Genomic DNA, 12,883 nt, shown 5'->3' with positions numbered 1-12,883 from the left:
GCTTTCTGAACCTGTAACACTGTAGCGTTCCTCGCCAAGCAACTTCACATAAATCTCCTCCGTGGGACTCATAAATATTTAAAGAGGTGTTAGCTATGTACGGTGTTTGAGGATTATTTGACAAGTACAGATTTAGGTCATGTGATAGAAATTAGCCGAACAGAATCCTGACTGTCAGAAATGGGTGAGTGAATAAACACCAGCCTACCTTGCTTAATAGAAATGCATGCAACCTTCCCGAGAGAAGCCAGAGCACCCCTTGTGAGACTCAGAAGCCAGGAGGGGCTCTGAGCCGCCGTTTTGGTTCCCAGATTTGCATTGGCTGCTTCACCCAGCTGCAGGCTCGGCGCTGTGGTATAATGCCCGTCCCAGACGAGTCAGCACCTTACTGAGCTCCGTGTGCACTGACGGAAAAGGCTCCTTGTTCTTGCAGGGTCCCTGATTTAAGTTCAATGCATTATTAAGTTGAGAAGGAAAAGGTCCCAGGACAAAGCACTCTTTGCCCACACTGCGAAAGACCCCTAGCCAGGATGAGTTGTGCCACAAGGATTTATTGGGAATTGTTTCGTTTTTCTTGTATTGTATTGCTTCCACAGGGCATGTGAAATTAGCAGATCGCAATAATCACTAGTAAATGAAGAGGTCATGGACACTGGACAAGGGGCAGAGCGTCGCCCCACACGGTTGGGGGTTGGATCCCCGGTCTGGGCACATGCAAGGATCAACCAATGGATACAGCAATAAGTGGAAAACCAATTGATGTTTTTTCTCTCTCAAAAAAATCAGTAATAAGAAAAAGTATGCTTTATCATCATTGCCCATTGGTAAGCTGGGAGAACCAAGTTTGGGTGTGTACACAAGCCCCCGAGTCCTACGCAGGGGGGCTGGATTTATGGGGACTGATAGGCACTTTGGGTTTGTCAGTAAGAAAGCCACACTACACACGGGTGTTTCAGGGAGAGAGCTGGTAGCTTCCTGTGCAGGGTGAACGGCAGCCCTCGAGGGAGGCCTGGCAAGTACGTGCTCCGGTCATTGGGCACGAGGCTCTACAGGATGGACCAGGGTACCGGACGTGGGAACGGAGGAAGAGGTGAATTAAAGGATGTGGGGCACAAGAAGCAACGTTAGGTACATGGTAATAAGTCCTAGATACATAGGGGTGGCCGAAGGGGATTTATAGTTGGGAGGACACAAAACACAGAGTTGATCCTTGTGTTGTTATTTATTAATCGTGTTATTTCCATACAAACAACTGTAAACCTACTCTGGCCCACCCCTCTAAGGGTTAGATGTTAAGGAGAGGGGACCGTCTTCATCCGGGAAGCTGAAGAACAAGGAAACCCTCCCGAGCAGACAGGCAATGTTGAGGAGCAGGATGAGGCACGGAGACGAGAAAACGAGGTCAGCTTCGCCACCTCATCTTCCTACCTTCCCCGAACTGTGCTCTGCAAGGTTCCAGGCGAGCAGCCCCAGAGAGAGGGACGTGCCGTGGGCTGCTGCGTGTTGGGGGAATTGGCTTCTGTGCAGTCAATTCTTGTTCTGTTTGTTCCGCTTGCTTTAATGACATGTCTCTCCACGGAAAACAAACAAGCAATGATGTGGGAGCAGGGAGCAGCGGGACACAGTTCCTGATTCCAGGGATGAGCTGAAAAGCCTGTTGGGGGGGTGGTGGGCAGTTTCTGAACGCTGACCCGATGCTGCGGAGCAGATGCACGTTAACTGCTTTGCTAAGAGGTGCCAGGAAGGTAACGTGTTTTCAGAACTTACGGGTTCAGGGCCACACAGATTCACACTGCCTGACATGAAGGCACAAAAGCAGGGTGTTGTCCTGGCTGTCCCTAGTTTGCTTTGTGTCTGTGGGTGACTCTGGGCCTCAGTCTCCCCCTCTGAGAAATGGGAGGGGAGGCCAGTCTCAAGTTCGCACTGCATCAGAATGACTTGAGGAGCTTCGTAGACATGCCAGTGGCCCGTCCTCTCTCCCAGGAGGTTCCCGCAGGTCTGGGCCCGGTGCCTGCGTGTTTTGCAAACTCTGACATCTTTGATGGGGATGGTGCAGGCTGTGACTCTGGCCTGGGTGGTCTCTGAGGCCCCTCCTGGGTGCCAGGACACCAGGGGACCCCCTCTTTGTGCTTCACACAGCTAGCTGCGACTTCTCGGCAGATCGCTTGCTGCTGGAAGCATGTTCCGTTTTGCCCCTGAAGCCCCAAGCTGGCCTGTTTTGTTGTCTGGAGTGCCCTGCTTAGGATAAAAGCTCCATGTGAGTGGTCTCTGCGAGCATGCATCCAAGGGGGTCACGGAGCAGCCCAGCTCAGCCTGCTGGGAGAGTGGTTGGGGAGGGCAAGGGGGCCCGCCTCCTCTCTCACTCTGGAGACCTCCACTAGCTCTGGTCCTGGAATGTCCTGGGGACCCAGTCCAAGGCCTCTTGGTGGAGAGGCAAGGTGGGACCCTGCCTGGGCCCAAGCTTCCTCTTCTCGTCATGGCCATGCTGCTTTGTCTGTGGCTGGGGAGACCAGAAGACCTGCCCCAAAGGATGGCCCAGCTCAGTGGCCTGTTGGGCTGAGGGGGAGCAAAGGGAAAAAACAAGGTGGCCAGTGGGGGAGCCTAAAGGCAGATGATGGCAGCTCTGCTGGTCCGCACCCTGCCTGACCACTGTGTGGGCTCAGAAACTTGGTACCAGGAACACGGGAGCCTTTCTGGGGAGCCCAGATTCAGCTCCCTGGCATCCTGGAATGGCAGGGTCCATAGGGACTGGGAAGGTGACAGTCCGTTCAGAAAGGAGGGTCGGTTTGTCCCTTGGGAGCCAGAATGGCCCTCCAAAGACATCCCTACCTGAATCCTGAGACCCTGCGAATACATCAGTTTCACAGCAAGCTGGGTTTTGGACAGCAGGTGTGGTTGGGTTATCACCCTAAAAGAGGGGACTGTCTTGAATTGTCCGGCCCATCGAAGTGCAGGAGCCCATCAAAGTAGAGACCTCACCCCAGGACCAGGAGGAAGCCTACCCCAGAGGCGGAAGTCAGAGAGAGCGGAAGCCATGGAGGGAGTCGGCGGACCAGCCCTGGCTCTGGGGTTCGAACCCACAGGCCAGGACCAGAGAGGCCACTAGGAAGTCCTCATGGAAAGCCAGGGAAGGAGTGCAGGCAGCTGGCAGGAGAAAACCAACAGGGCCAGGCGGACAGCCAGCCTATCCTCTGGGCCTCAGGGACACCACCTGGGGAACTGGCTTCAACCACCACCCGCTGTGAGCCTGGAAGGGACCCCCTACCCCGCAGAGGCTCCGCTGGCAGCCTGGCCTGCTGATGCTGATTTTGGCTGATGGCACCTGCTCAGACCCCTAACCTGCAGGGCCATAAGGCAATAAATACCTGTTGTTTTAAACCATGGTATTGTGGTCCTCTGTTACAGCAGCAACAGAGAACCAATGCAGAAAACAAAGAAAAAGACACGAAAACCAGTGGGGGCCAGCACCCCCAACACGCAGCCTGAAGGACCAGCCAGAAGGTGTCCAAGGGGAGCAGGTACCCTCTCAAAAGTCGGTGAGCTCCCTCCCTGCCTGACCTGGGCGGCTCTGGGCAGTGGAGGCTCTGCGGATGAACCAGTCACCGGTGACTGCCCAGGCCAGCAGAGGATAACTCCACTTTTTCACTTTTCAGTCGCACAGAGTCACCGCCTTGGATGGGAGCAAGGAACCTGCAGAGTCACTAGGCCTTGGCCCAGTGGATACTTTGCTCCTCTGAACCTGGTGACCAAGTGGCTGAAGACTTCCATCACAGTGCCTGCAATAGGATTCACCTGTGTGAATCCTTTCTCATTTCTGGTCACAGTTCTGCAACCCCTAAAACAAAAGGGCAGGACCTATGTACTTCCAGAGGGGAATTCCTCTGGGAAGCCGCGCCCAGCAGGGCAGCTCATGACGTGTGCGAGTGCCGGTCAGGAGAAGTTTGGAGACAGTTATTGGGATGGAGGTGGCTCCAATACCTGCCTCCCAGGGCCAGCGGCTGCGGAGTTGGCGCAGTCGTCGGGGATAGGGAGGGAAGAAGGAAGGGCGGGGCCGGCCCCCCTGCACCCGCCCTGCGGCTGGCGGCCCCTGCCCGCCCTTGGCCCAGCCCAGCCTAGCCGGCCGGTCACACGCGCAGCCAGCCTGCCGTCTTCTGCGCCTTGTGCGGTGCTGCAAGGTCTAAGCCCACAGCCCGCCCGCTACTCCCGGCCACAGCGACCCTGCCCAGGGCGCGGGGCAGAGTGGGCATGGCCCGCCCGCGGGCCTCCGCACTGGCGCTGGCCCTCGTGCTCCTGGAGGTGGCGCTGGACGGAGTGGGGGCTCAGGGAGCAGCCCCAGAGGACCCTGACTACTACGTGCAGGAGATCCGGAGCCAGGAGCACTACTACGCGCGCCCAGAGCCAGAGCCCGAGTCTGAGTCCTTCTCGCCGCTGCTGCCCGTGGGGGCGGGGGAGGGGGCGGAGGAGGGGGCCCGGGAGCCGCGCCCACCGGAGCCCAGGCCGCCCAAGAAGGCGACCAAGCCCAAGAAAGCTCCTAAGAGGGAGAAGTTGGTTCCAGAGACGCCTCCACCAGGTAAATAACTTTCTGCGCTGCAGCAGCCGGAGGGGGCGCCGGTGGCGTGAACCTCTCCCAGCTCAGCCAGCTGAGTCTGGGGGATCGGCTGGCTTCCTTGTCTGTGAGTCTAGGACAAGAGACCCCCATGACCCTCTTCATGGTTGCCCCTGCTCCCGCCTTTCTAGAGAGTGTCCTGCGCACCCTGCTGGCCCCTCGGAGCTCCCCGGAACTTCAACCCGACGGTCACCCCCTCAGGCAGAGACAGGGCTGTGCAGTGGGGAAGCTGCCTGGGAGCTGGGCACCCCTTGCGCCAAGTTTGAACTGCGCTGAGCAAAGGATTCCTCTGCCAGACACTCCTCCTCCTCTGCCCAGTTCTCAGTCTTCCTGCAGGGCGTTTTCTGGAGAGTGAGCTTTGGGTTTGGGGATGTGAAGGGTTGGCGTGTTTTGGCACAGTGGCCTTCCGGAGAGGGCTCCGCAGTGGGCCTTGACCCAGCCAGGGTCCCCTCAGCTTCCTCCCCTTCTCCTGCTTTCTCTGGGCCCCTTAAATCCTCTGCCCACTTCCGGGAGCCTCTGCTGGGAAGCCTTGGGCTGCAGCTGGACCCTGGTGCCCCCCGGTGTAGAGGGCAAGCTGAGGACACCGGGAAAGGCCCGCTGCCCTGGCAGCCTGGGTGCTGTGTGTTCCATCCTTCTCTCCACCCTCCTGGAACCCACCCCCAGTTTCTGCCCGCCCTGTCTCGGGGAAGTGACTTCCCTTCTGTTTCTCACACTCCCCGTGAAGGGGACTCTCTCTTAGTCGGTCCAAATGTTCTTTGCTCAGATTGCAAAGGGCTTCTGACCTAGTATTTCAGGGTTGCGGAGCTGTGTGGTGATGGCCTTCCCCGAAAGGAGACCTCTGCCTGTGGCACCTCACACAGCTCCTGGCATGGGAGGAATCACTGTCGTTTGGTTAAATTGTTCGTGGAAGTCTGCAGTGAAGCGGGAGAAGGGGTGGAGCTGGGGGTGGGCAGCCCCTTGGCCGGTGCTCTGGGGTAGGGGGGCGCTGCCTGCCCTATCTCAGCTTTAGGCAGCTCTGCGAATCAGCAGGCAGTTCTGAGAGCTGTGCAATCCTGGACAGAACCATCGGGAACTCCTAACGTTTTCTGCAGAATTATAAAAATTAAGGATTGGATATGCCACAGTGGACAGAATGGGAAGGGACGCTCATGTCCACAGAACACCTACCGTGACTCTGTCAGGAGCTGCATGTATCACCATCTCATTGACTCTTCAGTGGCCCAGCGGGGCGGGCACTCTCGCTATTGTTACAGAGGGGAAGCTAGGGCTCTGGCTGTGTGGAAAGTCGCTCAGCGTCACTCACTTGCTTGGGAGATTTGAAAGCCCTTCTCTTGCAGTTTTCAACTCAATGCCTTTTTTTTTTCCTTTGGTGGTCTAAGTCAAATTTGCACATGTTTTTATTTATTTATATTTAGAGAGAGAGGAAGGGAGGGAGAAAGAGAGGGGGAGGAACATCGATGTACAGTAGATACATTCATTGGTTGCCTCTTTCACGCCCCCAACCAGTGTCCTGGCCCACAACCCAGGCATGTGCCCTGACTGGGAATTGAACTGGTGACCTTCTGGTTCACAGGCCGGTATTTCAATCCACTAAGCCATACCAGCCAGGGTGGTATTTTTTGAAGATTTTATTTATTTACCTTTAGAGGGGAAGGGAGGGAGAGAGGGAGAGAAATATCAATATTTGGTTGCCTCTAGTGCGCCCCCTGCTGGGAACTGGCCTGCAACCCAGGCATGTGCCCTGACTGGGAATTGAACCGCGATCCTTTGCAGGCCCGTGCTCAATCCAATGAGCTATGTCAGCCAGGGCTGTTTTTTTTTTTTTTTTGAGTATTTATTTTAATGGAAGACACGTGTATTAGGTGCTGGTATTTACTGGGGATAGTGGGAGTGAGGGGGTGGGAAGAAGCCCCAGACCGAGGGTCTGAGGACTGTATTTAACACCCCAGCCTGGGGCTGGGCCTCAGCTCCTCAAACCTCTCAGCCTCTTCGCTGCAAGTGGGAAGACTGGGCCTGCTACCTCACTGGACTTTGCTAATTGTTCTAGAAGCTTTCCAACAAAACCTTCCAGTGGGCCAAGGCATGACTGTGCTAGTCCTTCTGTGAGCTGTCTGCTTATTCCAAGGTCTTTGCCCAGAACCTGCTCTACACAGGGTGCCAGGTGAGGCCCCAGGCATAGGAAGCAAGCCAGCTCTGCCCCCGCCCTCCTGGAACACAAGTCGGGGGACTGAGACAGTAATGGCAGGTGTGCTGAGAGCTGGATTGCTGATCCCCAAACTGTCAGCAGGTCCTCGAGAATTCCAGACTCGGCTTAGAGACTGAGCTCAGGCCTCCCGGGAGGGCTGCCTCCAGGCCTGCCATGTTCCCAGTGGGCTGCGTGGGGCTTGTTAAAGCACCCCCCTAACTCTGCCCAGCAAAGTGTGACATGCGTCACAGACTGTCAACTTCTGTCCTTTGTTGGCGGGAATCGTGTGCTTGGCCAGTGCAATCCTTCACCCTGGACCCCAGGTGGGAGAGACTGGTTTGAGAATGACCTTGACTGAGGGGGTCAGTGACAGTTCTGTGCCGTGCAACTGTGGTGAGAGAAATCATTTTCCTCCCACTTTACGTGGTGGCTTGGTGCACGTACGGTTCGAGAGGTAAGAGCCGCAGTCACCTCGGCATCGGACCGTTTCAGAAGCAGCTGTCAGTGTCTCAGGGAGGCACTTATTCATAGAGGAAGGAGACACAACGAGGTGTTCAGTGTGAAGGAGCCTCGGGCCCTGGCTCTGCTGGGTGAGCGGCATGTGCCACGTGGTGGGCGCTATCTGGGCACCGGGGCAGGCATGAGAGTTTCGACTCGGAGGTGAATGAGAATGCAACAACACGCATAACTAACCTAAAAGTCTGTCATGGGCTGTGTCTTTGCAGATGATGTTTTCCAGCTAGTCCTTGTCTTTTTTTTCTTTACGAGTTTATTTACTTATGTTTAGAGAGATGGGAAGGGAGGGGAAAGATAGGGAAACATCAATTGGCTGCCTCTTGCGTGCCCCCAACTAGGAACCTGGCCTGCAACCCAGGCACGTCCCCTGACCCAGAATCGAACCTAGGACCTTTCAGTTTGCAGGATGATGCCCAACCGGGCAAACCATACCAGTCGGGGCTGGGTAGTCCTTGTCTTGCACGAAGGTTGGGCTCAAGGGAAGGTAGAAGGCAAGTATTCTGAGTGTCAGGGGGTTCTGTCTTCGTTTCGCAGGAAGGATGACCTAGGGAGCCAGGGGCCTGGGGATTAGATTGCGGGGTGAGTTTTGGCTGCTCTCTCACGCCACCACGGAGGCTTGCCGTGGGTGGCAGCGCCGGCGTGGGACAGCTGAATCTCTGGTTAGTGGGGAGCACTGCCTTTTCCAGGAGTGGCTGGTGGACCACTGGAGAAGCAGCACTGTGATAATATCCTGAGGAGTCTCAGATCTTTAAAAGCTTCTGTCTTTTCTTTGAAATAATTATAGACTCACAGGAAATTGTGGAAACAGAGCAGTGAGGTCCTCTGTGCCCATCACCTAGCTCAGTGACAATACTTGAGCCCAGGGCTCCTCCACCTGGGCAGCAGTGACATTTCGGGACGTGCACGCATGCTGAGGGGTTGTCCCACGCGTTGTAGGATGTTTAGCAGCATGCCTGTCCTTGACCTTCTAGATGCCAGTGGTACACACCCCCCAATGTGACACTGTCTCTAGACAAAAGTCCCCAGCGGGTTGAGAATCACTGCTACATACAGTGTCAGAACCAGGAAGTTGACATGGCTTCAATTTTATTAACCGGATCACATGCCCCATATTCCACCAGTTTTTATGCACACTCGTGTGTGTGCACATGCGTGCAAGTGCTAGTGTGGTTCTCTGCAGTCTTACTGCACATACAGATGCGTGGAATCCCCCACCTCCGTCAGGACGCAGAGCCGTGCAGTTCTTTTCTGAGGCCGAGTGGGACTCAGTGTCAGATGGCGTCTCAGGTCCTCACTGTGAGCACCAGTTCATCCCAGAATTTTGGAGCTTGTAGGGACCCAAGAGGTCAGCGAATCTTGTTGTCTGCGAGATTCCAGCAGCGGTTTACTCGGTTTCCACTGACACCCTTCTCCCGACGGGCTCTGCTCCCACCCAGGGAATGGTACTGACGGCCAGAACTCATAGGGGCCCGACTTCCTGCTTCTCTCTGATTCCACGAAGCTGGCTGTTCCTCGCAGAGCCCAGTACTTTCTAGATGCCTGGGGCTAGAATGCTTTGGGACCCAGCAAGTGAGGCTCAGGTCCCCACTTTTCATGCAGGGTGAAGAGTAGGTAAGGGACCACATTTAGGGCATGCCCGTGGGCTTGGGGTGTACTTACTTTGCATGTCATCTCCAAGTTGGTGACCGTGGTTTGGGGCCATACTATTTTTAGAGAATAAAACGGAATGGAGAAGCACGTCGTGGCTACATAACTCACCGATTCTTTCCAAGTGGCAATAGAAACGAGTTGATAAACAAGTCCTTGAAGAGGCGATTTGAAGATTTTCTTTTTGTCCCTCCTCCCGTGCCTTGAGTTAGAAGTAGACTAAGTTACAGAGTCTTTACCTTTTGGGTTTTTACCTGTCCTTGCCCTCCTGGAGGGTGGGGGGGGTGGCTAATGCACTCGTCTGAGTACGTGCATTTCCCCAGCTCATCTGTAGTCCTGGTCCCGAGTTCCCAGCGGTGGAATCTGCGGAGCGGGCAGCCAGCCACATCTGTTTGTATGTCTGTGCCAGGATCTGCGAGTTTGCATTTTGTGCTGCGCTGTGCACCAGCCCTCGGGGCAATCACCGAAGACTTGTTATCTGAGCATGCTCAGTTGTAAACAAAGCCCTTTCTGTGTGTGCCCCGAGCCAGTTTCTGGAAAGAGCTTCCCTCCTCAGCCTTGCTCTGCTCTCTCAGGGTGTCTTGCTTCCCCGGGCCTTCGGTGGACACCTCTCTCTGGACTGAGCGCTAGGAGAGCGTGCTGGTGAGCATCTCTGTGTGTATTCCAACAGCAATCTCAGCGGGCTCAGTGCACGCAAACAAGGAACAAGAAATCTCTGTATCACAATACTGAATGCTCGCTTGAAGAAAATCCAGTGTTTCGTCCAGATAAACTCCCTATAACATTCCGAGGGAAAGGATGTTTTATAAACAAGGTTACTTCATGTCCATCAGCAAATAGCTTTCAAGAGAACAGCTCTCTTTCCAAAATGTTCTCCAAAGTCAACTGTTCTTGCTGCCAGATCCCCCTGCCTGTGCCCAAGGTTCCCGAAGCCAGGCTTGGTGGCTAATGGAGGGGGGACCCTCGGTGTTTGGGAAAGCTGGATTGGAGGCTGCAGCTCTTAGAAACAGTTTCCCAAGCACCTTGAGCATCCGTGGCTGCCAGGTCTCGATGCCTTCAGTGCCTGGACAAGGGCAGCTGGGCCCTGGGGCCTGCACTTTTGAGGTGAGGTCTCTGCTACATGTCCACAGGGGCCAGGGAACCTCGCTCTCAGGTTTGGAGTTTCCAGCACTGGCTCTGCCCTTGGTGACCTTCCCAGATCCTTGCCACCAGAGCTTCCCCTCTGGGATGGTGAAACCCACGAAACCAGTGTGTCTTTGGATGACCTCCCGAGGGGCTGGTGTCTGTAACTGGATGGCATCCAGTCTGCTGCTCATCCGGGCACCTGTCTGGGCCCCGGGCACCTAGGATGGCTGCAGTGTTACCAAACACCTTCGAATGTTAATTCAGACTCGGGGGCCGCAGGTGTTTGTGAGCTAGTCAGTCTGTGCATGGCAGTGCAGGTATCTAGCAGAGTTTGTTCGGGATTCAGAGAGAGCTGGGGTCAGATTTGGCTCTGCCACCTACGGGCATGAGTGACTTCTCCAGGTGTCGGACTCCTCATTGGGACATGGGAATGGTAATTAAGCCAGACTTCCTGGCGTGGGCTTAGCTGGGGCAGCCTTCAGACTCCCAGCCTTCGGAGGGACAGTTCACGGGCACTTTCTGTTCAGTTCTCATGAATCCCAGAGGGTCCTGCTCGACACGCAGCCTGGGTTATTGGCCTTTCCTTCTCTGTACCCCTGTCTCTTCCCTTCTCATGAAGTCACCTCCCATAGACCCTTCTGGACCAAGGCCTTGTCTCAGACTCTTTCCTGGCTGAACTCAAACTGAGACACACAGAATACCAACCGTGCCCCACACCGTCCCCGGCACACCCCGTCTGCTGCTGTTACGGCTGTGACTATTTCTTTAAAGAGTTCCTTACTTGGTTGCAAGTTAGCAAGGTAGCTATGGCTGCATAGAGGCTGGAAGTGACTGCCCCTCATGTCCTGGGACCCTGATGGAGACCAAGCCTTCTGCACAAAAGCCGGCCCAGGGGAGGGCAGAGGCTGATGGGGAAGACACAGGTGAAGAAGGTAGGGAGGGCTTTTGGTTGATTGGTGGTTGGTTGATTGGTTGGTTGATTGGTTGATTGGTTGGTTGGTTGGTTGGTTGGCTGACTGGTTGGTTGGTTGGTTGGTTGGTTGAGTTGGTTGGTTGATTGGTTGGTGGATTGGTGGATTGGTTGGTTGGTTGGCTGACTGGTTGGTTGGTTGGTTGGTTGAGTTGGTTGGTTGGTTGGCTGACTGGTTGGTTGGTTGGTTGGTTGGTTGAGTTGGTTGGTTGATTGGTTGGTGGATTGGTGGATTGGTTGGTTGGTTGGCTGACTGGTTGGTTGGTTGGTTGGTTGAGTTGGTCTAGCCCTGGCGAAAGACTTAGGAAAGTGCACTGGTCCCCCCATCTCCACCCTAGACTATCCACGGCCCTGAGTAGCAGAGGCGATGCCTCCTTTCAGAATTCACCTGGTCCCTGGGGAGCCTGTTTCCGAGGGAGCTGGACGGTCTGAGAAGGGGATAAGGACACAGGCCATTCCCTCTCCACACTGTGGCCCTTCAGCGGACACCCAGCAGCGCACACGTGTGTAGCCACCATTGTGTGGGGTTTTCACAGCCACCTGCAGCGACCTGCAGGCTCTCCTGGGCAAGGCTCTCTGCAGGTGTGCATGGGTGGTGGCGCTTTAGACAGCTGTCATTATTGTCTGTTTTGATGCCCCGAGGCTGCGTTTCTGGGGTGCTCCTGAGAACCCCTCTGCGTGAGGCAAGGCCTGCCTCCTATGTGGGCGCTCAGGGCCCTGGGCTGGAACCTTCACAAGGGGGACTGCAGAGGCTGTCTGGGCTGGAATTTCCTGGGGAAAATGAAAATATGCAGCAAAGAATTTTTCAATTTCTGGGGTATGCTACTGTAAGCTCCTTGTATAGAGAGGGAAAAAATTGTTTCCTATCAATCAAGAAGCATTCTATTTATCACCGCAGACCAAAATAGAGCCTGGGGCCCACATGGGTAATTCCGTTTTGCTGCTTTTAAGGAATTCAGTCCTGTCACGCAGCCCAGATGGAGATGTCGATTTAATTCCGGCTCCTTCTCTGTATGCTATTTCCACTTTACGCTCTTCTTTCATCTGGACAGACCATATGCAGCCTTTCTTGCTGTGAGGGAGGAAGGGGCTGGGAAGGATGCGGATGTGGAGTCAGACTCCAGCTGTGCCTGGCTCTGTCAGCGACCGTGGGTGGGTCTCTCCTCCCTCTGAGCCTCAGTGTCCCCGCCTGTAAAACAACATTCAGAGTGAGCCTCCCACCCTCAGTGGGCACTTGCCAAGATCGAATGTTATGATTGATGGGAAGATGCCTGGAAAATTGGGAGGCGCCCTCCACGTGTCGGCTGGTGTTTCTCAGCAGCTGGAACGGTGCTCTGGGCTGTGAGCAGCCCCACGGCAGCATCACTGGTGAAAGGACTGAAGCTGCCTTCTATTCACTGCACTCGGGTCCTGCCCGGAGTGCTGACACATGCTGTATGTTGTTTGTTTCCACCCCGTCACTGTCGCCAAGGCAGGTGCCTGGTGTCCTCGTTTTCTGGATGCGGGAACGGGGCACGCAGAGGTGGAGGGGTCCCCGAGGACACACTGTGGTCAGTGCAGTGGCAGACCCTAGAATAGACCCTTAGGCCTGTGCAGCACCTGGAGCTTTGAAAGGTGGCCGGGCCCTGCCTGGTGTCTCTGCCCCTTGGCCACAACCTCAGTGCTCCTGTCCCCCAACCCCACATGGTGTCCCCCGGGGAATCCACCTGTCAGGGTTGTAGCACATGTGTGTGCATCTGGACCTTTCTTGGATTCCGGAGCTGAGCAGAGACGTTTTGGTCGTGGGCGTGGATTGGGGTGTGGGCGGGAAGGCTGCAGGTGTCCGGGGGGGGGG

At 55.4% G+C, this 12,883-nt stretch overlaps 1 protein-coding gene across 2 annotated transcripts in view; it reads left to right on the top strand.

Annotated features, from left to right (window-relative positions):
* Positions 1–4,113: 4,113 nt before the first annotated feature.
* Positions 4,114–12,883, top strand: part of CPXM2 (carboxypeptidase X, M14 family member 2) — an 84,188-nt gene continuing 75,418 nt past the window's right edge. For both annotated transcript variants that reach the window (XM_037051143.1, XM_037051142.1), the window contains exon 1: positions 4,114–4,570. In XM_037051143.1, coding sequence (XP_036907038.1) covers positions 4,246–4,570 — 325 coding nt within the window. In that variant the 5' untranslated portion in view covers positions 4,114–4,245. The remainder of the gene's footprint in view (positions 4,571–12,883) is intronic.

The sequence above is a fragment of the Sturnira hondurensis genome, unplaced genomic scaffold (genome assembly GCF_014824575.4).
Source record: "Sturnira hondurensis isolate 20B ecotype Veracruz unplaced genomic scaffold, ASM1482457v3 Scaffold0007208, whole genome shotgun sequence".
Taxonomy (NCBI): Eukaryota; Metazoa; Chordata; class Mammalia; order Chiroptera; family Phyllostomidae; genus Sturnira; species Sturnira hondurensis.
Note: the sequence above shows the minus strand (reverse complement) of the source record. Positions and strands in the feature narration are given on the sequence as shown.